Below are 27,006 nucleotides of genomic sequence, written 5' to 3'. Positions count from 1 at the left end.
AAGAAAGAAAGAAAGAAAGAAAGAAAAGAAAGAAAGAAAGGAAGGAAAAGAAAGGCATACCTATAGACTTGAATATAATTTGAGAAAAAGCAAAATCAATTAATGAAAACTTAAAGCAAAAGGAAGGTAAAGAATCTAAAGCAGGAGAATTTAATGCCAGCAAAGGATGGTTTGATAGTTTTAGAAAGAGGTATGGCTTTTTTAATGTCCATATGACAAAAGAAGCAGCTTCTGTCAACCAAGAGACCTGGCAGTGATACTGTCATGAGGAGAGAAAGATGGGGAGACTGAGAGCACCATGATTTGGGAGCAGAGTACAAAGAGGAGGGAGCTATGCAGAGAAAGAGCTTCAGAAATCTGCAGAGGATTCTTTGCGTGTGATAGGATGGGCATCCACAAAGCCTGGCAAGGAACTTCTCTAGAAATTCTCATTCTATGCTGAACTGGCAGAAAGCTGAATCTCTGGAAGAATGAATGGAGGACACAGGAAGAGGCTGAAGCCAGAGACACAGCTCTGAGAATTAATAGTCTGAAGAGGAGATGAGGCCAGCTCACAGATTAGAAAGAGAAATAGGTCTTTGGAGTGGCTTAAAGGGCTGAAAAAAATACAGCTCCAGCCCCATCTATACCCAAAGGAAACCCAGGACACAACTAAGATAGCTAGGACTCCTAGGACTTTATACCCCTATGAAATCCCTGTAGTTTGTGTTAAACCTCTGCTGTTTTCAACAAACAGCAAAAAGTTACTAGCTATAAAGCCCTTAAATAAAAGTGTGCTTGTTTTGAGACAGAAGGAACACTGAGGAAGGGAAAACCAATCCAGGGAGAAGAGAGTAATGTGGCCACCACAGGGACAAGCAATCACAAAGCTTTTGTTGATTCAGCGAGTATTTATTGAGGACCTGCTATCTGACAGGCCTGTGCTGGGTGCTGAGAGGCTACAGGGGCTTGGCAAGGCTGTTCCCTTGAGAAGCCACTGATCTCACTGGGTCACTCGAGGTAAGCATGTTCAAAAGGGCTAAATCAAAGAACAAGGCAGGAAGTACAAAAGACCAATGGAAGGCCCCAGAGAACAGGTGGCGCTCAGAGGTTCCTAAGCCATCAAAGAGGAGGAGGAGGGTCAGTGCTGGCAGACAGGAGCAGCCCCTCCGCTCTGGCCTGCCCTCAGGCCACGCCCTGGCTCATGGGCTTCTTGCACACCCACTGATAGGGAGTGTTACAGTTCATGTCATTCCACTTCCACTGAATGTGGACACAGTCTTCAGTCTGCCCATCCTTGTGCCGCCAGTTGTCAGGCTGATTCTTTTCCCAAAACCTGGAGACAACAGGGCTTTGTTAGATGAATGAAGCATCCCTTCTCCATGCTGTGGCTTAGGGAGCTGACGTGAGATGGGTCCTTCATCACCTAGTGGCCCTAGGATGAGGACAGGGCTGGGAGAAGGAGTACCCTGAGGGTGTCTGTGCTCAGGTTGCCCTTAGTTACTGAGGATCCAGGGACAGGGAAAGTTGTCTATGAAGCTGCAAGCTCCCACCCCAGAATTCACACTAAGATATGTTCCAAGAGGGCAGGATCCCTTGGAACCAAGCCTGAGTAGGGTAGGGGGAAAAAAACAGAAAGATGCACTCATTGGCTGCATGACAGCTCAGGACCTGTTCTTCTCTCTGTGAAGGAGTCCAGGTAAGAGCTATGACTACACCTGTGTGTTCAAACACACATCTCACACACATACCACATGCATACCTCGCACACCACATGCATTACACATGCCACACACATGCCACACACCACACATACACCACATACACATCACATATGTCACACACACATGTACACACAACACTATCATTTACTCAGAAGGGGCACATAGTGTGTAGCTGGGTCCACCAAATACAGTGCCCAGGACAATGCCAGATGGTGGCTAGACTCACTCTCTGTTCCGGGCGGCATTGAATGGTGTCCCATCTGTCCAGCGCCAGAAGCCCTCTGTGCCCCTGTCAGTGAGGCCGATCCAGTGGTAGGCGTTACCTGTGAACGCTACCAGAAACGCCTGCAGAGAAAAGGCAGTGTCATTGTTTGCTCCTGTGTGTGGGGAGCCAGTTCTCCAGGCCACCTGGAAGAGAAGTCTAGGTGGTCCCTCCCTGGTCCCAGGGGCATGGAGCCCACTTCTCTGCAGGAGCTGAGCTCCTCCCTGGACCTTCCATGGTTTGTCTGGAACCTGATACCAGCCAGGTACCCTCAGGGCAAGTCCAGCTTCTCCCATGGTGATTGTCACTAAATAGTTTCAGCCCTTTGGAAGTTGCAGTGAGCCAAGACCATGCCATTGCACTTCAGCCTGGGTGACAGAACAAGACTCTGTCTCAAACAAAAAAAAAGTTCCAGCCCTTGATGAAGGCTGTGGATTTCCTAGGACAAACAACAGGACTGCCCATAGCTTATTTATTTATTTATTTATTTTTCTTTTCTTTTTTTGTTATGATTTTTTTTTTTTTGGATTTTTTTTTTAAATGATCAGTTCCAAATATACAGTACAGGGAAGGTGAAATGAGTAAAAAAAAAAAAAAGAGAGAATCATATTTAATTCCCCGTGAACACTAAGCCATATTATTCAAAATATGTTTCAAAATACTTAGCCAGATCACCAAATCTCAGTCATTACCTTAGTTTGAATATTCACTAAGAAAATAGTCAAGCCACCTGGGAGGCGGAGGTTGCAGTGAGCTGAGATTGTGCCATTGCACTACAACCTGGGAGACAAGAGCGAGACTTCGTCTCAAAAAAAAAAAAAAATAGTCAAGCCACAGAAATCCATTGTGAGACACCATCTAGAGAGAACCACTACACTGCTATACATAATTTATTAACTTAGTAGTTTAGTCTCTTAATATTTAGCAAGTTTGTTTTAAAATTACCATTCCCATTGGTTTATAGTGACAATTAACATAAATGCATAAATTCAAAGTCAACATCCCTTTCACTGTGAACATAAAACTTTTTTTTTTTTTTTCAAAAGGAGTTTTGCTCTTGTTGCCCAGTGGTGTGATCTCAGCTCACTGCAACCTCCACCTCCCAGGTTCAAGCGATTCTCCTGCCTCAACCTCCTGGGTAGCTGGGATTACAGGCATGTGACACCACGTCCAGCTAATTTTGTATTTTTAGTAGAAACAGGGTTTCACCACGTCGGCCAGGCTGCTCTTGAACTCCTGACCTCAGGTGAGCCACCTGCCTCAGCCTCCCAAAGTGCTGGAATTACAGGTGTCAGCCACCATGCCCGGCTTTAAGACTTCTTAAAAGATAGTTGTGGGTTGGGGAACAGTAATGACTGTCTGGTGGGTACTGTTCAAAGCCAAAAAGACTGGCAGGCTTGGAGAGGCACATACTACATATACACAGACTCTCGGTTTACTACTGTTCCCCACATTTTTCCTGTACGTTCTTGTCCGAAAATATGGTATAATTTTTTTCCTTAAATTTGAAAAAAACAATTAAGATGAATACATTTTCATCTGCATTTCAAAATAAATGAAAAACAAATTCTCATGTTTGTTAAATCTGTTCAAATTTGAATTTAAATACTTTCTTCACAACATGTACAGTTTTTTTTTTCACCCTTAATGCCTTATTACAATCAGCTTGGCAATAAGACCACCAGTGCCATCAAAAATGGCATTCAATAGATTATAAGATTGTTAAATCTGCATTTGAATCATTCTTATCACAGTGAATTACAACAAAGTCAAAAAATGTGTGGCTATTCATCAACACTCTTGGAGCCTATGAATTATTGCAAATAATCTCACACTGCTTATAATTCAAACATAAACTTTGTGGGGAGAGGGTGTAAAATCAGTACCACAGTATGTCTTCAATTCTATTTAATGCTGCCTAGCTGGTTAAATGAAAGATTAATATTACTAACAGGAAGAGTCAAACTATTTTAAGGACTGTTTTCTAAGTAGGACAATTTTGCAAAACAAACATAAGCAAGAGCCCATGCAAATACATTTTCTTGTAGTGTAATGTAATTGCTAATCCGAAGTATAATCTGTAAGCAATTAATACAAATATAAATAGGTATAAGCCACCACTAACTCACAGTCTGGTGAAAGCTTCTCAGCTAAAGTAGTTTGAGGTTAAGGTTAAGGGAAATGAGAAGGGGTCGACAGGGCAGGTTTCCAGTGGAACATCATTTACGTACCTTGTCATTATCATCAACCTGTCTCTCATCAAACAAGCTTGCTAAATATTGAGAGACTATCATTAAATCCTGCACCTTTGTTCCCAGCCCGTTCTGCCTCAGCACTGCTGTCCCCTCCTCCATGACCATAGTGCCAGTGTCTCCCATAGCTTATTAAGAAGATGTGTTTTACAAAGTTGCATGTTCTTTCTCAGACCACTAACAGTGGTCTCGGGAGAGCCACGAAGGGTGGGCAGCTCTGCAAGTCAAATTGGACCACAAACATTGTGGTTCTTTGTTAGTAATCCTGGCAAGGCCCACGACAGATGAGCCATCTGAGACTGTCTTGCTTTTGGTAGTCTTCAGACTCATAGTGTGTTTCTGGTCTTCCCAAAAAGCCTGGGTCTCCTGTTCATGGGCCCCCTACAGCAGCTGGATTAACTGACATTAAAATCAAGATGGGCCGGGTGCAGTGGCTCACTTCTAGCACTTTGGGAGGCCAAAGTGGATGAATCACTTGAGCTCATGAGTTTGAGACCAGCCTGGGCAATGTGGCGAAACACCATCTCTACAAAAAATATTCCCCAAAATTAGCCAGATATGGTGTCGTACACCTGTAGTCACAGATACTTGGGGGGGCTGAGCTACTCAGATGGTTGAGGTGGGAGGATCATTTGAGCAAAGGAGGTCAAGGTTGTAGTGAGCCAAGATCAGGCCACTGCACTCCAGCCTGGGTGACAGAACGAGATACTGTCTCAAAAAAAAAAAAATGATTGGAAAGGAAATCTGAGAGGAAAAGGAAGGCACGAGGAGGTAAGTGTGTTCCCAGCACTTAAGGGCATCACCTGGTGCCATCTTCCCTTGGCCTTCCTCCCTGCTGATGTCTCTTGACCTCCAGGTGTCTCCCTCATTCATGGAAGACGTGGAGGTTTGTTGTCAGGATTCCACCTCCAGTGCATGTGTTCATCAGAACTCAATAAATATTTTCTCCCTGCCTGGCAGAGGAGACATGGAGGTCTCTGCCACACTGAGAGCGGGAAGGCCAAAACACCAAAGTCCCTTATTCCACACCAACTCCACCAACACCACCCCATGCTCACAGCTCTGACCTGCTCCTCCTCAGAGGCCACAGATGCCAGGTGGGCTCCCTTGGACACACAGAATTGCTCAGCCTCAGACCAAGACTTCTTGACATAAGAAAAGTAATATAAGCTTCCACCATTGAACTTCCAGCCTTGCAGGGTCATCTGGAGAAGTTGACCTGGAGCAAAGATAGGAGAGAAAAGAGAACCAGGAGCTCCTGGTGGGGGTCCCAGACGGAACTTTTCTGACCTCCTAGGGTCTGCCCGCTGAGATTCACAAACCCATGCAATTCTTGATGCCTAGTGCTCCAGGACCAAGGCCTGGGGGGCTGCACTGCCATCTCACTACCCAGCACTCCAGGAAGCAGCCCTCAAGACACCTGGCTTGGGCACTCCTGGAAGACTCAGGCAGCTCTCTCTTTCCAGACACCTGCTTCCTAGCTATACTGCCCTCTCTCCCAACTCATTGCTATCACCTGACTGTCCTTTCCACCTCAACTCCGGCCATCTTCTCTGGAGATTTTACAGCCATCCCATAGCCTTACTCATTTCCTTGTCTTCGTCTCCATCCACTTCCACTGCCACACCCATGGCCATCCTGGGACCAACCTTGACATCGCCTGGTCTGCCTGACCCTGCCATTCAAACTCTAATAGCTCATCCTGTGAGCAAAAGACCCAATTCTGTCTGCTCTTTCATCCCTCCCTGCCACAACATCCTGCTCTTTGGCATCATCTATGCCACAGCTGTTTGAAACGTTGCAATTGGGTAAATAAGCCCACTTATTTACCCAATTGTTTTTTGTTCAACATTCATTGTGCAACTTTCCTTAACTTCTTTGAGCTAGCCACTGCCATTGATATACTAGACCAATCAGACATGAATTGATGCCCTTACTGAACTTAGAGTCTAGTAAATGAGACAGATGGAAAAAAAGTGTTGAAGATGCAGTGATTAAAAAACACATGGACAGTAGAATAGAGTCAGGGAAGAAGGTATGGTCTGTTTCATCTGAGCAGGAGGTTGGGCTCAGGAAGGACACCCTGGATGGAGCTGAGTCTTTTTCTTTTTCTTTCCTTTTTTTTTTTTTTTTGAGATGGAGTTTCACTTTGGATGCCCAGGTTGGATGCAATAGCACCAATCTCGGCTCACTGCAACCTCTGACTCCTGGATTCAAGTGATTCTCCTGCCTCAGCCTCCCAAGTAGCTGGGATTACAGGTGCCCACCACAATGTCCAGCTATTTTTTGTATTTTTTAGTAGAGATGGAGTATCGCCATGTTGGCCAGGCTGCTCTCAAACTCCTGACCTCAGGTGATTCAACCGCCTTGGCCTCCCAAAGTGCTGGGATTATAGGTGTGAGCCATCATGCCTGGCCTGGAGCTGAGTCTTAAAGGATTGAGGAAGAGTTTGCCAGGTGTTCAGTGTTAAGGAGAGCACCCAGGGCAGGGAAAAAGATCAACACAAAGGAATGAAGGTCTGGAACAGCCTAGCATGGCCTGATCTATTCAACCTACTTGGTATTGTCGGTGCATAAAGGATGGGTGGGTGATGAATTTGGACAGGTTCACTTGTACTAAATGGTACATCCCATGTGAAAGAGATTGGATTTTTTTTCCCCTATGAGCAATGGGGAGCACCACAAGGTTTTGAGAAGGACAGTAATATATTCAGATTTGCACTGGGAAAAATGTCAACCTGGTAGAAGCTGAACCAGAAGAAGGCACTCCTAATCAGGCTGGAAACACCAAGGACAACACAATAGCGAAAGTCCCAGTAAGAGATGGTGGGTGTGTAAATCAGGGGTTCGAAAAGTGTGGTCCCAGAACATCAGCATCACCCGACAATGTGGTAGAAATGCAAATTTTCAGGCCCACCATAGCCTTGCTAAATCCAAAATTATGTTTTAACAATCTGTTTCAGCAAGCCCTCTGGTAGTTCTGATGCCCAGAACCAGTCATCGAAACCAACGATTGGCAAACTCCTGTCTGCCTGCAGTGTCTTTTTATAAAGTTTATTGGGACACAGCCATGCTCATTAGTTACTGTCTTTGGCTGCTTTATCGCTACAAGAGCAGAGTTGACTAGTTGTAACAGAGACTGTACAGCCCAAAGCCTAAGATATCTACTTCTTGGCCCTTTAAGAAACAAAAATTAAGCTAATAGTTCTCAGCCCAGGTGCCATCAGATCTGCCTAGAGAGTTAAAATAAAAAGATTCCTAATCCCAGACACCCTCACCAAAAAAAATAATAATAATCAGAGCTCTGGAGGTGGGTCCCCAGGCATCAGCATTTTCAAAGCTCCTTGGGCGATTCTAGTGTGTGCCCCCAAACTGGAAAAACACTGGTCTCACCTGAAGCAGCAGTGAAAGCTGGGAGGAGTAAGGACATTGGGGCATTAGGAGAAGTGTGAAAAAGGGAGGCCTCTGACCCCAGACCAGGAACAGGGCAAAGCAGTTAAGTGGAGCCTCATGGCTGCCCACCAAACCTTTCCTTTGTCAGCCCCCATTTATTCAGTGGCTGCCCCAAACACTCCCTTCTGTCTCTCAGCTGCCCTTTGTCCACAGACCAGTCAAACAGAACTGCCTGACGTTTCCAGAACCGCATGGTTTTGTGTCTCCATGCCTGTGAACCTATTGCTCTCTTACCCTATTTGCTTGGCATACACCTATTCATCCTTTAGATGAAGTTCAAGAGCCATCTTCTCATAAAGCATCTTTTGATCCTTTCCCCACAGATCTCTTCCCTCCCCCTAGGAGATTCCTTTTCCCTTCTTTTTATTTCACTTCCAACCCCAGTTCTCAGTACCTGCTTCTAACCTATCAGCCTTACACCTGTCTGTGTGTCTTTCATGCAAGTCTGTACTACTAGCTTGTAAGTTTCTCAAGGGTGCCTATCACACCTTATTCACCTTTTTACCTCAACACATCATAGGGCCTCAATAAAGTATCAGGGGAGGGAATGAATGCTGGGGACTTTGTTAAAGGCCTTACATGTGTGAGCTCATCTGATGATTACTGTGACACAAATATTACTGTGTCCCCTTTGCAGATAAGAAAAGTGTAGCTCAGAGAAGGTAAGTAACTCGCTCACGATCATACCATTTGGGATAAAAGGAAGTCAGAAATAAGGCTATGTGGCCCCACTAGCCCTGGCTGTCCTTATCACACATGTGCACCATTTACAACTGGTTTCTGTGTTCATTTGGTCCCTGTGGTCAGGTTAGGAGCAACTTGAGAGCAAGCACTTCCCGCCTCACGCCATCTCCACCACCGCCTGGGCTCCTTCGACCCATTTCCCCAGATTTGGTCTTCTCTCCAGCTCCCAGGCTCCTCCCTGGGGAGATGCATATTGTGGTAGATGGGGCAGGAGGCTCTACCCTCTCAAAGGCCTGTACCCTCCCCAGCAGGCCTCCTCCCTCCCACTTACTTTGGGTTCTTTGTAGCTGTTCCTGTGAAGCAATGACCTCACGGAGGGTCTTCAGGCGACTCTGCTCCTGCTGGATTTCCACAGTTAGAGCTTTGGTGGTCTCTAAATCCTCTCTTAATCTCTGGATCTCAGCACTGGCTTTCTTCAGATTGCTGTCTAACATCTCAGTCTGGGAAGTTAAGGCTGAAGCATTCTTCATTCCTCGTTTCAGGGTCTGTATCTCTCTTCTGGCATTTTTCATATCACCATTTAAGACCTGAACCTGGGCATTTAAGGTACTGGCATTTTCCATTTCTGCCTTGAATATTAGAAACTCAGCATCTGTCTGGTCCAGGCGGCCATTTACTCTTTGGACCTCGGCTGTGACTGTTTCCAAACCCCTTTTTAACAAGTGAATTTCATCACCTGCCCTTTCCAAATGATCTCTTAATAATTGGATCTCAGCACTGGTGTTTTCGAAACTGCCTTTCATAAGGGTCTGGGTCTGGGAATTTAAAGCATTTGTGTTCTGCAGATTTTCCTTTAGTCCCTGGATCTCAGCATTGGCTCCTTCCAAACTACTTCTTAAAACCTGGTTCTGGGTCCTCAAGTCATTGACATTATCTAGATGGCCTCTCAAAACGTGGATCTCAGCATTAGCGTTCTTTAAACTGCTATTGGCTAACCGAGCCTGGGCATTTGCCATTTCCAAACCGGCCTTCAACATCTGAATTTCAGAGTTCACATTTTCTAAGCCCCTGCTTAACACGTGGAGCTCAATGCTGGTGTTTTCTAAACTGCTTTTTAAGAAATTCTGGGTCTGGGAAGTTAAAGCATTTGCCTTTTCCAGGCCTCCCTTGAGCCTCTGGATGTCAGCATTGGTTCCCTCCAGGGAACTCCTCAACATCTGGGTCTGCAAACTCAACGTAGTGGCATCCTTTAGAACTCCTTTTACCATCTGGATGTCAGCACTGGTGTTTCCCAGATGATTACTGAGTACCTGGAGCTGAGAATTGACATTGTCCACTCTGCACTTCAACATCTGGATCTCTACCACCCAGGCGCTGGAATTCTCCATGTGGCTTTTAAACGTCTGGATAAGCTCTTGCATTTCTGTCTCCCTGCCAAAGTGGTGATGATCTGGAGGGAGGAAGTGAAGAAGGCAGCCAAAGAGACCCATGACATCGGGTAGCACTGTATGGGCCAACCAGAGTGTTTTTAACATTTCCAAGGGAAATGGGGACTGCACAGCCCTCAGTGCTCCCCCGAGCACTGTGCTGGTTACACTGCCACCTAGACCCTGGGGATAGGCCACCTGAGAATGTGGGCCAAGAAACAAAGGTTGAATTCACTGTTACACTCAAATGAAGGGTTCAGAAGGATTGAAATACTTGCCCACTGTAAGCCAGCTGCCACCAGGAGTCATACTGGTTTAAGGCTTGGATTATTTTGCCATTATAATTGCTCAACTTGAAAGTAACTGATTATATCATTTAGAGCTGTTGAAGTTTAATTCCACTGAAATCTCACCATAGATGGGTTGTTATGAGAAAGAAAATAAGTATGAATAGAGCCTGTGGTTAGCCCTACAGTGTACTTACACACCAAGCATAGGGCTTCTTGATTCACCATTGCTACTTCCTAAAAACCACCACAAATATAAGTTTTATGATGACAAATTCCATGGAGAAGAAAACACAAAGAAACAAAACAGAAATAAAACAAAAGAGGTGTGTCAGGAGGAAGTACCCTGTTCAATCCACAGCTATGACAGAGGCATGCCATGCCCTCCAAGTAACTAACGCTGGACCTCAGCTGAAATAGCCTTTTAAAGAGCCAGTACCCCCTGGGTTACATAGAGCAAGGGTCCCCACAGAACAGTTTGAGGACACAGGAAACCTGAGTCAAAGGCCTTGTGTTGGGGACATTGAAAGAGACTCTGCAACCCCTTTAATCTGTGAGGTCTTTCCTAGCAACCCACCTGCATCTACCTCTGGTCCTGATAGCATCCTTCGTTCACCTCACAAACCCAATCTCAAACATCCACGGTCCCCTTCTGATTCCAGTCTCCCACCAGGAAGAGGGAGAAAAACCCAAGTTGGCAGGGACCCTTTCTGGAGCATCCATTCACTATTTCTCATGTGCTGCCTGTGTAGATGTGTGAGGCCTCAGTCACTGTGCTAAGGTAAGACAGGCGACCTTTCCAAGTACAAGAAGTTCAGTCAAAGATTCTGCTTTATAAAGGTAGGCAAATCAATGTGACAGAATAGAGAATCCAAAAGTAGACCCCTATATATATGGACAATTGATTTTCAACAAAGGTGCAAAGGCAATTCATGGAGAAAGATAACCCTTTCAACAAATGGTGTCGGACCAATGGTATATCTATACGCCAAAAATAACTGCAGTCCATATTTGACACCGTTATACAATAATTAACTCAAATGAGGCAGAGAACTAAATGCAAAACTAAAAACTGTAAAATTTCCAGAAACAAAAAAGAACATCTTTGGAGCCTTGGATTAGGCAGATTTCTCACATACAAGACCACGAATAACAGAAATAAAATGATAAATTAGACTTTATCAAAATTAAAATCTTAAGAGAATAAAATGACAAGTCACAGACTGAGAGAAAATATTTGCAAATCACATGATGAGTAAAGAACAAAGAGTACCTACTCTATGACCCCTTTTGTATAAAACTCTAGAAAAAGCAAACTAATCTATAGTTACAGCAAGTAGATCTGTGGCTGCCCAGGAATGAGGGGAGAAATGGAGAGGACGGAATTACAAAGAGCCATAGGGAAACTTTGGGGTGAGGAGGTTGGCTATGTGAAGGTGATGGTGGTGATGGTTTCACAGGCACATACATATGTAAAAACTTATCAGATTGTGTGCTTTAAACAGTGTACACCATTAGACCTCAATAACACTTTTTTTTTAATTATCTCTTTCTATGAGGATGGTGGAACCCATTCAGTGGTCTGGGGATACTGGCGGAGCATCCTAGGGTCTGAGCATCTGAAGGTCCCAGCTCCCTCCTGCACCCCACCCCCACCATAGCTACTCACTGTTGAGTTCAAAAGGTAAATGGTCAGTAATGTTGCCTCCCAGAAGCATGGCTTGCACAGGCTTTGTCACAGGTCTTGTGTGCTGTTGAACTGAGACATCCCATTTTCCCAGGTCAGCAAATCCCCAGCCCTGGGCCTGGGAGAACACGCTCTCCCACACCCAGGAAGGGTTCTAGAACAGGGGAGATAGCAGCAAGACCCCTCCCAGGGTTTCCCTCATGAACCTCCGTTCTTTTTTTTTTTTTTTTTTCTTTTACTAGCCATCCAGTAACAGAACTTCAGCTCTTAGGAGGCTCCACTTGAACGCTGGACTCTATCTGGTCCCAGGAAAGCTGTGGCTTGGGCCTGAAGCTGGAGGTGGAATGATCCTTCTGGGAGCAGAGAGGCCCAGAGAGTGTGCATCTGGGGCCCTTAGGGACTTTATGCTAAAAGCAGAGAGAGTCAGTGAGATTTGGGTCACCTGGGGGCTTACCCATTAAAAAGAGAGTCACAAGAGAGAAGACCAAGGTCACAGCCATGAACACTGGGGTAGCCTGAACGAGCCTCGACATCTTGGGGGCTGCAGGAGTCATTGCCACAGAGTCCACCCCTACAGAGGAGAAGCCAATGTCCAAGGTGAGAGGGCTCTGGGCAGGCTGAGACACAGTCATCCTCATCCTCTCTGATTCAGTTTCCTAGGTTGTATGCTTATCATACAAGTGGTTATGGAGAAGGAAGACGAAGCCCTTTGGGCTGTTCACCACAGCTAGGTGTGGGTATGGAAGCAACACAGAGGCGGGGAGCTCTGAGATCAAGACCACAGCTCTCCAAATCCCAAGGCTTTGGTGGTGCACAGGGCACAGAACCTGACCCAGAGCATGGGGCAGTGAAAGTTCGTTTGAATGAAAGAAGAAAGGAAGGGAGGGAGGGAGGCCTCATAGGACCAGCTCAGTGTGCAGAGCTGGATTCCAAGCCAGGATCACCTGAATTCAAAGTCCATCCCCTTTCTCTTGCCAGGTCAGCATCCCTAGGGACAAGATTCTAGGGAGGTCAATAAGACAGAAATAAGCTGCCTTATGGCAGAGGGTCAAAGGACAGGCAGGCTAATCCCTCACTGGGCATGAGCTGGGGCTGCAGTTTTCTCACCTTGTGGTTGCAGGGAGATACACTGGTTATCTGTGCAGAAGTGGACTGCCTCACCGTCCATCTCTGCTTCCTTGATCCTCCAGCACTGCTCCCAGCCACCGGCTCCTGGAAGGGCTGTCCTGTGGCCCAATGGCAGTAGAAGCAAAGCTGAGACACCCACACTTAATATACTCCTGACAGAGGTCCTGACCACCCTCCGAGCTCTTCCTCCCTCCCCGACTGACTTTGCAGAAACCCGCCCCAGTGGGCCCCTCCCCTAGAGGCTCCCAGACACCCATCTGCCCTATGTTCTTCCTCTTCCTATTAGCATCCTCCCTTCAGCTCTCAGTCCTATCATTTCAGTCTCTGGCAAATCCAGCGTAACCCCAAACACCTGTCTTTTTCTCTGGGGCTAGGGCTGGGACTGGCCACCTAGAAAGGGGTCTCAGCTTTGAGTAGAAAACACCCTTATGACTACGGCTGACCTTTAATTCTAGCTCCAGAACCTCTTAAGTATAAAGAGTCAGGAAAAGGAGGATCCAGGATGGTGCAGCAGGTATTTGCAGGTCAAAGGAGAAGGCAGGATGACCAGCCACTCAGGGCCTCACAACTGAATTACAGTATACAGAAGGATGTGCGGAGATTATATAGAAATACTACACTGGGCCAGGAGCGGTGGCTCATGCCTGGAATCCCAGCACTTTGGAAGGTGAGGCGGGTGGATCACCTGAGGTTAGGAGTTCAAGACCAGCCTGGTAAAGATGGTGAAATCCCATCTCTACTAAAAACACAAAAATTCGTCAGATGTGGTGGTGGGCACCTGTAATCTCGGCTACTTGGGAGGCTGAGGCAGGAGAATTGTTTGAATCCAGGAGGCAGAGGTTGCAGTGAGCTGAGATTGTGCCAGTGCACTCCAGCCTTGGTGACAGAGAGCAAGACCTGGTCAAAAGAAAGAGAGACAGAGAGAAAGAAAGAGAGAGAGAGAAAGAAAGAAAGGAAAGAAGAAAGAGAGAGAGAAAGAAGAAAGAAAAAGAAAAAGAAAGAAAGAGAGAAAGAGAGAGAAAGAAAGAAAGGAAGGAAGGGAGAAAGAAAGAAAGGAAGGAAGGAAGGAAAGAAAGAAACAAGGAAAGAAAGAGAGAAAAGAAAAGAAAGGAAGAGTCTACCTGGAACTAAAGGCAAACCAGAGGGAGCCAGAGCCAGGAAAGGGAGACAGGCGGCTTCTTTTATTTTTTAGTAGGGACAGTTTCTTGGCATGATGTGAGCGCCTATATTCAGCAGTACAAAGTGTCCTGATTTTACATCCCACAAAATACAACAACAACAATTCATCACCTCCTAACAACAACCACCTCCTAACTGCTCTCCCTGCCTCTCCTCTTACCCTGTCACCATGTTGCAGGCATAATAATCTTTTTTTAAAAAAGGTGTACACACAAATATTACTTAGCTGGAAGAGGCAATGACATTCTAATAGCAACAGCCACATGCAGAACCCAGGTTTTGGTTTCTAACACCATTGCCCAAAAAAAGGAAATCGGGGCTCCTTGGAGAAATGGCTGACTCTAGAACTGGGCCGGGAAATATACAAGATGAGCCTAGAGCATCTTGTAGTACCAGAAAGTAAGGAGATGTTTTGTTACCAAAAAAAAAAGTGATGGAGGTATGTCAAAATGACACAGGGACTTATGAAGGAGCTCCCAATGGCCAAAGCCAGAGTAATTTGAGCAAAAAAAAAAAAAAAAAAAAAAAAAAAAAAAAAAAACAAATAAAGTAGCTTTGGATTATAATCCAAAGTGTAAGAGAAATATCTGTGAATCCATACTCATATAAATGAATGCCTGAATAAGTAAACAAATAGATAAATCTCTAGTGCAGAAAATGTCCAAATATTTTCTGTAAATATTCCATTCTGAGAAAGATAGAATGTAACTTCCTACTCTCTAAGTGTGAGCTGCATATAGTGACTTCCTTCCAAAAGTTCAGTAAGGGAAAAGGGAGAAAAGAGTAACTCAGGAGTCCATGAACTTGGCAAACACTACCCCAGCCTGGAGATCAAGGTCAACACCAACAGTAAAGAATTATATTGATAGTATGTACCCTTGATAGGATATGATGAGAATGGCCCTTTATCTCCAAGATCTTCCTCCTGAAATTCAGTACCCCAGTCTAATCATGAGAAAAACATCAGGCAAATTCCACTTAAGGGGCAATCTACAAAGTACCTGACAAGTGCTCCTCAAAACTGTCAAGGTCATCAAAAACAAGGAAAGTCTGAGAAAATGTCACAGTCAAGAGGATCCCAAGGAGACATGAAGACCTAATATAATGTGGGATTCTGGATGGGATCCTAGGAAAGAAAAAGGATGTTAGGGGAAAACCAAGGAAATCTGAATAAAGTACGGACTTCAGTTAAATATTGGTTCATTAATTGTGACAAATGTACCATACTAATATAAGAAGCTAACAATAGGAAAAATGAGGAAGGGTGTGTATATAGAAACTCTCTGTATTATCATCACAATTTTTCTGTAAAGCTAAAACTATTCTATAGCATAAAGTTTTTTTTTTAATTTTTTTGAGATAAGGTCTCACTCTATTGCTCAGGCTGGAATACAGTGACATGATCACAGCTCACTGCAGCCTTGACCTCCCGGGTTTAAGCAGTTCTTACACCTCAGCCTCTTGAGTTGCTGGGACTACAGGCACACACCACCACACACGGCTAAGTTTTGCATTTTTTTGGTAGAGACAGGGTCTCCCTATGTTGCCCGGGCTGGCCTCAAACTCCTGGGATCAAGTGATTCTCCTGCCTCAGCCTCCCAAAGTGCTGAGACTACAGGCATGAGCCACTGAGCCCAGCCTAAAAAGGTATTTTTTAAAAGATATTAGAGATGGCTGGGTATGGCAACTCACACCTGTAATCCCAGCACTTTGGAAGCTGAGGCAGGAGGATCACCTGAGCTCAGGAGGTCAAGACCAGCCTGGGCAACATAGTAAGACCTCATCTCTACTAAAAATAAAAATTAAAAAAAAATAGCTGTCCATGGTGGCATGCACCTGAGGTTCCAGGTACTCAGGAGGCTGAGGTGGGAGGACTGCTTGAACCCAGGAGCTCAAGGCTGCAGTGAGCTATGATTGTGCCACTGCACTCCAACCTGGGTGACAGGGGCAGGTTGGAGTCTCAGAAAAATCAAAATTTTAAAAAGACATAAGGTAATAATTATAGACTCTTAGAAGACAAGACTCAAGCTTTAGAGTCTATGCTAGCAAGAGGAATGCTCCAAGAACACTGATCTGCTTCTGGGAATGGCAGCACTAAATGTAATCTGAGCTCTGAACAACTACCAGGACAAATCAAAGGTCTCACATGGTTGAATCCGACTGGTGGTCCCTGGGTCACATGACTGCACTTTAAAAAAAAAAAAAAAAAAAAAAAAAACAGAGTCTTGCTCTATCGCCCAGGCTAGAGTGCAGTGTTGTGATCATGGCTCACTGCAGCCCCAGCCTCTTGAGCCCTAGCAATCCTCCCACCTCAGCCTCCTGAGTAGCTAGGACTACAAGTCTGCACTACCACACCCAGCTAATTTTCTTGTATTTTTTGTGGAGACGGGGTCCTACTGGGTTGACCAAGCTGGTCTTCAACTCCTGGCCTTTAGCGATCCTCCTGTCCTGGCCTCCTGAAGGGCCTCCCAAAGCACCTAGCCTCACACCTGCACTTTTCTGCAAGGAAAGCTATAGATGCCAGTTCTGCTTCTAACTTGAGAAGGTGAGTTCAAAATACAGGAAGATACCTAAAACAAGAAGCTGCTCAGTGCGAAGGAAGAACCACAAAAGTGTGACAAATGTTTTCCAGTGGCGTCACTCTGTTGCATGTCTGTAGATCTTGTTATTCCTGGAAGCATTTAAAGCTTTCAAATGTAATAAATCATTTGTCATGCTTCTTCAACACTAAGTAAAAAACAGAACAATTGGGATTGTGTCACTCATCTGCCTAAAACACTTCAGTGATTTCTCCTTGTCCTTCAAACAAAATCCAAAACTCCTCCCGTGGCTTTGAAGGCCCCCCGAGAGCTGCCTGCCCGCTGCTTCACCTCACACCACACTCCAGCTAGACTGGACTTCTCTCGGTGCCTCAGGCTGCCATACTCTTCCTCTGCATTTCCTGTTTCCTCTCTCTTTCCTCGTCTGTGCCCCAATCCACTCACCGCCTAAACTCTGCTCATCTTTCCAGGCTCAGCTGATGTGACTCTTCCTCAGGAAGCCTTAGGAAATCCTTTTGTTTAGGCTCCCAGAGAACAATTAAAATTTCCTATTTGAAAACACACTGAGTTTATCATAAGTTGGGTAACCTGTGTTTTTTCTCCCAAAAAACAGAGGTTCATTCTGAGACCTAAAAAAAAGGAAGTTGCCTTGGGAGAGATAGGAAGGGAGGCTCCTGGAGATCTGGGGTGGGAACAGAGAGATAGAAAGAAAGGAGGGCCTGAAACCTCTGATGGGGGCAACGCACTGCCCTGATGGAGGCTACCTGGAGCCCTGGCCAGGTGGGGTTGCCAAGGTAGCCAAGGCAGCCCCCCACACCCAGGGCCCAGCCCCAACCAGGGCAACAATGCCAAGAATAATGCCCATAATCCCAGAAGCCAGGGTGCTTTGTAAGAGAAAGGGAAAGTGTGGTGGGCGTGGTGGTTTACACCTGTCATCCCAGCACTTTGGGAGGCCGAGGCAGGCGGATCACCTGTGGTCAGGAGTTCCAGACCAGCCTGACCAACATGGAGAAACCCTGTGTCTACTAAAAATACAAAATTAGTCAAGCTTGATGGTGCGTGCCTGTAACCCCAGCTACTTGGGAGGCTGAGGCAAGAGAATCACTTGAACCTGAGAGGTGAAGGTTACAGTGAGCCAAGATCATGCCATTGCACTCCAGCCTATGCAACAAAAGTGAAACTCCATCCCCCCACCAAAAAAAGGAAAAGGGAAAGTGCTAGACAACTAGACAACTACACACACATACACACCCCACCCAAATAATGGTTTATCTTCCAAAGCACTGGGAAAATTAAAACAAAGAAAGCACGGCTCATATAATATGAGAAAAAGAGAAGAGAGAGAAAGAGAAAGTGAGAAAGAAGGACAAAGAAAGAGAGAATGAAGTGATAGATAGATAGATCAATAAAGCCTAAAAACAGAAAAAGAAAATATTGTAGTACATGTTCACAAGCATTAGGACTAGTTGGTCAGTAGGGGTGAGTCAATTATTTTTTTTCTTCTTTTATATTCAAACACAAAAGGATAAATTTTTCAAGAGTATTTTATTGCAACATAGAAAGAGGGCAAGTCAAGCATTGTTAGCCTGCCAAATCAGAAAAAAAAAAAAAAAAAAAAAAACTGGCCAGTGTGGTGGCTCACACCTGTAATCCCAGCACTTTGGGAGGCCAAGGTGGGTGGATCACCTGAGGTCAGGAGTTCAAGACCTACCTGGCCAACATGGAGGAACCCCGTCTCTACTAAAAATACAAAAATTAGCAGGGCATGGTGGCAGGTGCCTGTAGTCCCAGCTACTCAGGAAACTGAGACAGGAGAATTGCTTGAACCCAGGAGGCAGAGGTTGCAGTGAGCTGAGATCGCACCACTGCACTCCAGTGTGGGCAACAGAGCAAGACTCCTTCTCAAAAAAAAGAAAAAAAGGAAAAAAAAAAAAAAACTAATGTGATAAAATAAATACTCAAGTTGACTGAGAAAAAGTTCTCACCTGTCCCTGGCTCCCAACTTTTCACCTGACAATGGAAAAATCCCCAGAATTTCACAAGAAATACTGTGGGGTCCGTGACCCGAGGAGCTGCCCAGGTATCAATAATGCTTGAGACCTGCTTGAGAGAGGACTAGAGCACTATCAATGGTGGGGCTTCCTGGGCGAGACTGCACTGCCAGCAGAAGTGCAGGTGCCCATGTAGCAACCTCCCTGGAGAAGCAAGACACGCATACAGTGGGGTAGGGAGCCAAGGGCACATGACAAAGCAAAGCAACAGGTGTCCAGCTTCCTCAAAGGAGGAAGCTAAGTCAATGCTGCACTTGCCTGATACAGGCTGGGGCACAGACTCCAGATAAAGACACATCCTCACTGACTCAGGCTCTTTCAGTTTCTAGAGAAAGCAATGGGTGGGGTCAGGGGCACAGGTCTTGTAAGATCTCCATGCACAGAACCCAGGAGGATCAGGACTGGGAGGATCTGAGGCAGCACTGGGAACGTGAGCAGCCAGAGCCCCTCAGCCTTCCCTCCAGGACCCCCATTACTACTCCTCTGAGTTGTTCTCTTTTCTCTGTCAGCTAAATCTTCTGTAGTCAATTCTCTTTTTTTGAGATGGAATCTCGCTCTATCAGCCGGCTGGAATGCAATGGTGCGATCTTGGCTCACTGCAACCTTTGCCTCCCAGGTTAAAGAGATTCTTCTCCCTCGGCCTCTCAAGTAGCTAGAATAACAGGCACCCACCACCACGCCCAGCTAATTTTTGTATTTTTAGTAGAGACAGGGGTTTCATCATGTCAGCAAGGCTGGTCCCAAACTCCTGGCCTTAGGTGATCCACCCACCTTGGCCTCCCAAAGTGCTGGGATTGCAGGCATGAGCCACTGCGCCCGACCTAATTCACATCTTTCCTCGGCCTGTTAGCTCCTGCTCATTGCTAGTTTCTTCCAGTGCCCCATGACGGCCCCTCCAGCCTTTCTCTAACTCAGGGCCTTCCAGCTCAACTTCCTTCTGTTAACAGCCTCATCCCCTTTTTATTTCCTGGTCCAAATTCTTTCCCAGAGAAATGATCTGATTTTCCCAGCTCATCGCTTGGCCAAAACCAACCAGAGATCCCTGGCCAGCCTTGTTCTTGTCACCCCCCAGTTCCTCCACTGGCTAGGGAGAGATCCCCTGTTCTAAATAGGACAAGATGGCCAAAAACACGCATTTGACACTGGGCAGATGAGATTGACAGCAGTTTAGTAGTCAAAATAGAGTCCGGTGAGGAAAGATATCACAAGCCACGCAGGGCCACACGGGGTCACCCTCAGGAGCAGAGTGAACCAATAGGGCTGTGGGAGGCAGCCTTGCGGTAACAAAAGCATGAGGTACCCCAGGTTCCTGTGAGAGGATGTGATTGGCTTGTTTGAATAGCTTCCCAGGCTGGCAGAGAAATGAAACCTATTAAGTAGAAAACTGAGTGGAGTGCAGCTGGTCCAGATGGTAGGGAACTAGCCAGCTAGGGAGCCAGGGCAAGGGCACATCGGGTAAGAGGCAGGAACTCAGAGTTAGGTCTTTGGGGCTCTGTGAGGCTCAAAGATGTCACAGCAGCAGAGCAATTGGAAGTTCTAAATCCTCTCCATCCACCCCTCCCACTTTAACCTGAATCCTCCTTTCCATTCCAGCTGCCTCCATGGGGTCGGAAAATTTCCAGCCAGGACCAACGGACTCCAGAATGCCACTGTGGGACGATTTTGAAGCAAGAAAAATTAAGGTGCAAAGTCATCCTGGAGTCTGGGGAAGAAAGAGGCATTTCCTCATGTTTGACAAGCACTGGAACTCCAAGAGTGAGCTTGGGAGCCTGTCCTGTCATGGTTCTGACGGGATGTAGGGTTGCTTACAGATGAAAAGAAATGTTTTGTCACATGGGGCATCATTCCAGGACTGAAGCGAGGATGCCTTTAAATTGGCACAGTGTTCATTGTTTCCGTAATTGTTCGGCTCACCTGGAATCCAGAACCTACCAAGTGGTGGAAAAAAAGAAGGATTTACAAAGTTGGAAAACCAAGAAGAACTTATTTCCAGTGAAGAAATGAGTTAACTCAATCCCAGGTTTAGTCCTAGGGAATGGCAGCAAATGTCTGCACCCGAGCCCAAGAGGAAGGGGACCGGTGAGACTTCAAACTCTAAGCTTTCGGTCACGCCCCAAGTCCAGGCCAAACCAACCCACCACTCTCAAGTCCCTATACAAATCCACAATGTGAAGACCTAGACTCATGACACAATCCCTGCTGAAGCTGGCCAGGCAGAAGGCCTTGCTGCCAAACCCCAGAGGGTGTGGAGGGCCCAGGTCCCACAGCCAGTTAGTGACAGGGTTGCACTAGATCTTGGTTCCAATGCTCCTGTCACCCTAGGACAGAGAAGAATCAGAAACCCTGTCTCATGGGGAGCATCACCTCCACTCCCTTCTTTCCCAGGCCATGGCCGGGGAAACTCAGGCTGGCAGGGAGGGGTCCAGAGCCTTACCTCTCACTTTGGACCTTGTTGAATGGCGTGTCATCCACCCAGTACCACTCCCCTTCCATTCCTGCTTTAGTCAGGCCAATCCAGTAGATGCGTCCCCCTGCTGTCTTATACAGAAACTCCTGTAGGAAAGACAGGATAAGCAGAGGTGTGGCCACACTTGGAGCTTGATCATCTGTCTCTGGGTTTCGTCACCTGTGCTCAGTGACAGCCCTGACCCACAGATGTGCTGCACACACTGGCCTCTCTCAAGCCTCTTCTTGCCCTGCCCAGGGCTCAGATTTCATCTTCCAGATTATTATATTTCCCTGCCCTGCAGCTAACAAGCTCAGGACCCAAGCCTTTCTGCCACTGAGGAAGCAGGTGCTGAAGCACAAGAAGGCCTCAGTTGAACTCCAGAGCATGGACCCCAAGAGAATGGTTCAGATGATAACACCTGAATTTAGCAAGCTCTGAGTCCACATAAGGCACTGTGCTGAGTCCTCCGTATGCATTCACTCCTTTCCTCCCTGAGGCAGGTGCCAGCACCATGCATGTTTCATCAAATGAGGGCCAGTGAAGTTTGCCCAGTGAAGTTGCGTATTCCACCCAAGCTGCTAGGACTGGTTAGATGGCAAGGTTAGGGCTCTAGAACTACTCCAGAGCCCAGGCTCTGACCTGCTCTGCTATCCCACTGCACAGATGAAAAGGGCCCATGCAATTTCTGCCTCACCAGGCAGGAGACTTCTTGAGTCATGCAGATTCATTAATGCTGTTCACGAATATCTCTTTTTTTCTGGGCACGTGGAAAGTAGCACCTCTGCCTTCTTTGAATCCAGGAGTACTGCATAACTTACTTTTGGCCAGTGAGAATAAGTAAAAATGAGGTATGTTAAATTTGGGCAGAAGTGTTGCACAATACATCAAGTTCCCTTTTCCTGCCCCAGCAATTGTGGAAACATGTTAAGATGAAGTCTCCATCGGCCTGGGTCCTTGAGTAGCCACAGTGAGCAGAACCCCCTTGCCAGTCCTTATTGGACATGGTATATGAGAAATAATGCTTCTTCATTAGGTCATCAATATTTGGGGATTTTTATTAGCCCAGCATAATCTTGTCCATCCTCCCCGGCCCGATGCTTATATGCCCCCTTCCCAGATCCCATAGGCACAGCACTCACCTGCTCACTCTCTGAGGTCACCGAGGTCAGGTGTGAATTCCTGGACATACAGAATTGCTGGGCGCTATACCAGGTCTTTGAGATGCGAGAAAAGTAATAGAAGTTCCCCCCGAAGAAATTCCAGCCTTGAGAAACCACCTGTAGAATGTCATCTAGAGAACAAGAGCTAAAAGTGAACGCTGGTGTTTTTGTTTTCTTGGGGTGCTGGCTTGGTGGGGGTGATTGAATGATGTCTCAGAGATAGCAGCAAATGGAGCTGTGCTCTGGTGTCCTTGGGTCCTTGTGTAGGGGACTGGGGACACTCTTTCAAATCCTGAAAGTCAGACGGAGACTAATAGAGTGTGTGGGACTGGAGAGGTTAGAATGCGAGAGGATGGACAAAGGATGTCTTTCCCATGAAGGGGAAGCAACTCTCCATTGGCCATGACAAGTGGCTGCATTCCTGGACTCTAGAAAGGAACTTGATGGGAAATGACCAGGTTTGGGCCAGGGTGGACATCTCCTAATGTTTTTACATTCTGCACTTTGGTGTGGGAGCTCCAGCTGGACCCTGGTCTCTTTTCCTAACAGCCCTTAAGTCCTCCTCAACCCCAAGGCTTCTCTCCTAAACTTTCTAGCCCATGGCTGCCCCTCTCTTGCCCCTCTCTCCTCCCCACCCCACCAGCCCCATAGTCTCAGGTCTGGGACAGGTAAGGGTCCCATGGGCCGCCAGTCAGTTTCAATGTAATTTTCTGAGTGACTTACTTTGTCGTTTGAGCAACTTGCTCATATTCTCCAAACTGCCCTGGAGTTCCCAGATCTTTGTATTTAAAGCACTGGCTTTCTCTAGGTCTCTTTTTAACTCTGGGATTTGGGCGTTTAATGTACCGACATCCTCCCAACTTCTCGTTAAGATCTGGATCTGGGCGTTGGCCTTCTCCACACTGGCTTTTAACTTCAGGAACTGAGAATGCACATAACCCAGGCTCACATTCACCATCTGGATCTGAGCGCCAGCTGCCTCCATGCCGTCGCTATTCTTTTTAATTTCAGAATCCAGGGTGCTGATGTTGTCCACACGACCTTTCAGCAACTGGATATTGGTCTTTACATCTGACATGGTGCCCATAAATCGGGGATCTGGGATTGAGAAAGTCAGGAGGTCAGTTGAGGGGAGCCCCAGGGACAGGAGTGAGGGTGTTGTCAGGTTGGTCAAAGGAAGGGAAGGGAAGGAACAGGCTGAAGCTTCTCAAGGAACCAAGGCAGTCCCAACACTCCAATCATTCATTAACATAAAACAAACATGCAATGGGCACCTACCATGTTCCAGGAACACAGGTGGATACAGACAATGGGAAGATTGATAAAACACAGGCTTTCCATGAGAAGATTTCACAGGCAAGCAGAAGCAGGGGTTAGAAGCCAGTCCTGAATTTTCTCTGAGTGTTCAGAGAGCATTTGATAAAGGGTGCCCTCCATGAACCCCGTCACTCTTCCCAGAACTTGATTTCCCCTGGACCCCTCCCTTTGGTTGCCATCCCTCTGCTTTCAGAAACCCCTGCAGTGGTCGTCTGCTAGGACAGCACCACTCCCCTACATCTGTCCATGGGTCCCTCTGTGACCACAGGAAGAGCCAGCCACTAATCTGGAAATGGCTGCTTCTCCAGAGAACATGGAAATGAAGATTACAAAACTGTTTCTCCTCTTCCCTTGTCCCATCCACTTTCACATTCTGCTCAAGTCCCAAGCCTGGGTACCAGAGAGAGGATCAAAGACAAACCAAGAGGCTCAAAGGTGAGTCCTGTGGAAAATGCCATGGTAGAGGCCAGGGGTCTAGAATGGGGCCAGGGGGACTCTGCCTAGAGCCTACAAGTGTCAGACCAAAGATGCCCCGAGGCCACAGAGGGAGAAAACAAACCACAACAGCTTCTCGGGTTCCCTTGCTCTGCTTCCTGGTGCCCTGGCAGGAGGAAGAAGGCTCTGCCAGCAGCAAAGGCCATGAAGCCTGGCAGAGCCAGAAGAGGAAGAAAGATAAACCACGCAACACCAAATGAGTAGGAGAGCTCCCTAGACGTGATCTTCGCAGGGATAGGAGAATGAAGAGAGCATGAACGGATTCGTGATGAGGGGACTGAGTCATGGAGATCTGCTGGCTTGTTGGCCAGGCTCTCCATCCAGTCGGTTGTGTCCCATGACACGGGCGGTTCAGTCCTTCACAGGGTCAGGAGACACTGCACTGTCAGGGGCTGTCCACAAGGCTCCAAATCCAAGGAGCAGAACTCAGATGGGTGGGAGATTTGGTGGGGGCGTGGAGAAAATAGCACAGGATGAAAAACTGAATGAATGCTTCCTGAGAACAAAAGAATGTATCCTTGAGCACCAATGTGCAAATCCTGATCCCAATAATCTCCCATAATTGGAGGGAGGGAGGGAGGGAAGGAGCAGCCGCTGACCTTTCTGGGGATGGCACACCCATTACTGCATGTGGAAAGAGGAGAAAGGAGACCAATGAAAAAGCCAAAGGCAGGAGAAACCTGGAAAGCAGGGAAGTGGTCTGGATCTGGAGGGAGCTGGGTGGCCCACAGAGAGGGGCTAGGCCCAGATGATGAAACATGAGGACTTACAAAGGACGGCCTGCAGCAAGACGGAGGCGACCAGGATCAGCGTCAGGCAGATTAATGCAGCACAGACTGTGGATGTTTTCCCCGGGACCAGAGATGGACCAGACTTGGGAGGAGGCTCTGTTGGAAGAAGAAGAAGAAAATGTTGAAGGAGCAGCAAAGGGCAGGCTTGCACATGGAACTTGGAGCAGGTTCTGAGCGATGACTGTTGCTTGCCTCGGGGCCAGAGGGAGATGTTCTGTTTGTCCACAGTGAAGTGTGCGTCAGGGACCTCCCTCTCTGCAGTCATCCTGAGTGCTCACCCTTACCCTGGCAGCACAGGTGCTTCTGGCTGCCTGTCTCTCCAAGGACTCTTATCTAGAGGAAACAGGAAGTGAGTCCCACGGCAGGTCACCATGTTATCCCAACTTCCCTATTCCTGACTAGGTACCTCGTCTGGCTTAATTCCCTCTTCAGAAGTCTGAGCTTTCAGGAAGAGCTCACTTGTTGTCTTCTCTGGGGGTCTGTTACATAGATACATTAACCGTCTTGTCCCAAAGCTCTCCCATTTCTCTTGTAAGACTCTCCTCATCCATCCACCCACCCACTCATCCCGCAAATACAGACTGAGTGCCTTCTAGGTACTGATGCTGTCCCAGGCAGAGGGCCACGGTGGGGAAGAACTCACAGCCCTTGCACCAAGCAGCTCACAGTCTGGTAGGAAAGACAGACATGAGCAAATAAATTGCAAGGTGGTGAGCACAAGAGACAAACATGCCCAGTTCAAAGAAGCATAGGAAATGGAGTAATGGGAAAATAAATAAATAAACTCCAGTAGAAGAATAAACTTTAGTAGAAGGATATGAATAAAACTCCAGTAGAAGGATAAGAAGAAGTTAAAAAAAAATAACTCCAGTAGAAAGATAAGCATATTCCAAAGAATGGAGCATAAGATAGCATGGAGGCCTTGGCAAACTGTAAATAGTTGCAATATTGCTGGAATGTAAAATATACAACCCAACAGGAAGGGGACGCACATGGGGTGAAAGAGGCACCTGAGGTCTGATCATGAAGATCCTTCTGATCGTGTCAAGGAGCTTGACATCTGTCTTATGGATGACATGGAGCCAATGAAGAACTTCAGGCAGGAGAGAGACAAGGACAGGGACATTGTGGAAACAATACTCTGATCGTGGTGAGAAGCACAGACTGGGGGTGGGAAGCCTCTTAGCGGGGAGACCCGCTAGGCGAATATTGCAATAGAATATTCTGCTTCCTATTGTTAATGCGTCTTGGCTGATACAATACCCCTTTGTAATATGTAACTTGAAGATTCAAAATGTAAACCTAAGACTTGGATTCTCCTCCCTGCTTCCTGCAGCATGTGACCTTTTCAAACAAAGTAGTGACGTTCAGCAACGCAGACCAGGAATCATTCAGTTTCTCTGTTTTATCTCTCTGTCTGCACCTCCTCTCCCTTCCTTGTATCCCTAAATAGAGAGTTCCATAGGTGCAAGAAGCTAAGGGCACAGAGGAGCTGATCTGGGGCTCAATGAAGGATTAAATTTTCTCCTGGGTGGCTTCTCATGCTTTGAAGAAGTCTGCCAAATCTGAGAAATTTGGCACATGGCATGCTCTAGACAAATATTTCTTGGAATGTAGGAAAGAAGAGAGGAAAGAGGAAGGGAGGGAAGGAAAAAAGAAGGAAGTTGGTCCAGATAATTGGAGGATGGGTGAATGAATGAATGCATGGATGGAGGATGCATGGATGGATGGGTGAATGGTAAGTGACTGGGAGATTTGATAGCTGATCATGCCACTCTGACATCTACACAGTCTGCCCTGGGATCTGCCTTCTAGAAACTGCTGCTTCCTTCCACTCTCTGCAGAAGTTCTCATTCATCTTCAAAGCAAAAGCACAAGGGGAAGTGTGATTTACACCATACCCAGGAAGGAACAAAAGCTCTGGCCACAGGACTAGAGTGCTGTCCTGGGCTTGCTGAGGCTGAGCCAGTGGAGCTGGATGACAGGCTTTATCAGGGACAAGGGTTAGAGGTTACGTTAGGAGGGCCAAGGAAATACCTACCTATACTTTCAGGGGCTCCTGCTGCCTTTGGTATGTGGGAGGACAGTGGCTGCGCGCTCAGCCTGTGCGTATGTGCAGCTCATTGTAGTGATAGGCCCTCA

The 27,006-nt window shown here is 46.7% G+C and overlaps 2 protein-coding genes and 1 long non-coding RNA gene across 4 annotated transcripts; all 3 read right to left on the bottom strand.

Annotated features, from left to right (window-relative positions):
• Positions 1–870: 870 nt before the first annotated feature.
• Positions 871–13,069, bottom strand: CLEC4F (C-type lectin domain family 4 member F). 2 transcript variants are annotated; one of them, XM_032291813.1, is made up of 7 exons: positions 12,862–13,068; positions 12,209–12,325; positions 11,737–11,826; positions 8,685–9,803; positions 5,285–5,436; positions 1,930–2,048; positions 871–1,315 (listed from the first exon to the last, which is right to left on the bottom strand). In XM_032291813.1, the coding sequence occupies exons 1-7, from the start codon at positions 12,920–12,922 to the stop codon at positions 1,165–1,167; spliced, it is 1,809 nt and encodes a 602-aa protein (XP_032147704.1). In that variant the 5' UTR covers positions 12,923–13,068; the 3' UTR covers positions 871–1,164. The 2 variants fall into 2 exon arrangements, with proteins under 2 accessions (XP_032147704.1, XP_032147705.1); XM_032291814.1 differs by lacking the exon at positions 871–1,315 and adding an exon at positions 1,339–1,587 and having other exon boundaries at positions 12,862–13,069.
• A 1,531-nt stretch (positions 13,070–14,600) lies between these two features.
• Positions 14,601–17,569, bottom strand: LOC116560394. The gene is made up of 3 exons (XR_004272950.1): positions 17,046–17,569; positions 16,632–16,788; positions 14,601–15,187 (listed from the first exon to the last, which is right to left on the bottom strand). It is a non-coding gene; the product is annotated as an uncharacterized LOC116560394 (long non-coding RNA).
• Positions 17,570–19,799: 2,230 nt separating this feature from the next.
• Positions 19,800–25,270, bottom strand: CD207 (CD207 molecule). The gene is made up of 6 exons (XM_032291812.1): positions 25,057–25,270; positions 24,844–24,960; positions 22,985–23,359; positions 22,241–22,392; positions 21,087–21,205; positions 19,800–20,580 (listed from the first exon to the last, which is right to left on the bottom strand). The coding sequence occupies exons 1-6, from the start codon at positions 25,127–25,129 to the stop codon at positions 20,430–20,432; spliced, it is 987 nt and encodes a 328-aa protein (XP_032147703.1). The 5' UTR covers positions 25,130–25,270; the 3' UTR covers positions 19,800–20,429.
• Between the last annotated feature and the right edge of the window lie 1,736 nt (positions 25,271–27,006).

The sequence above is a fragment of the Sapajus apella genome, unplaced genomic scaffold, assembly GCF_009761245.1.
Source record: "Sapajus apella isolate SASKATOON/1434 unplaced genomic scaffold, GSC_monkey_1.0 scaffold26, whole genome shotgun sequence".
In the NCBI taxonomy this organism is placed as follows: Eukaryota; Metazoa; Chordata; class Mammalia; order Primates; family Cebidae; genus Sapajus; species Sapajus apella.
This window is presented reverse-complemented; position numbering and strand designations above follow the sequence as displayed.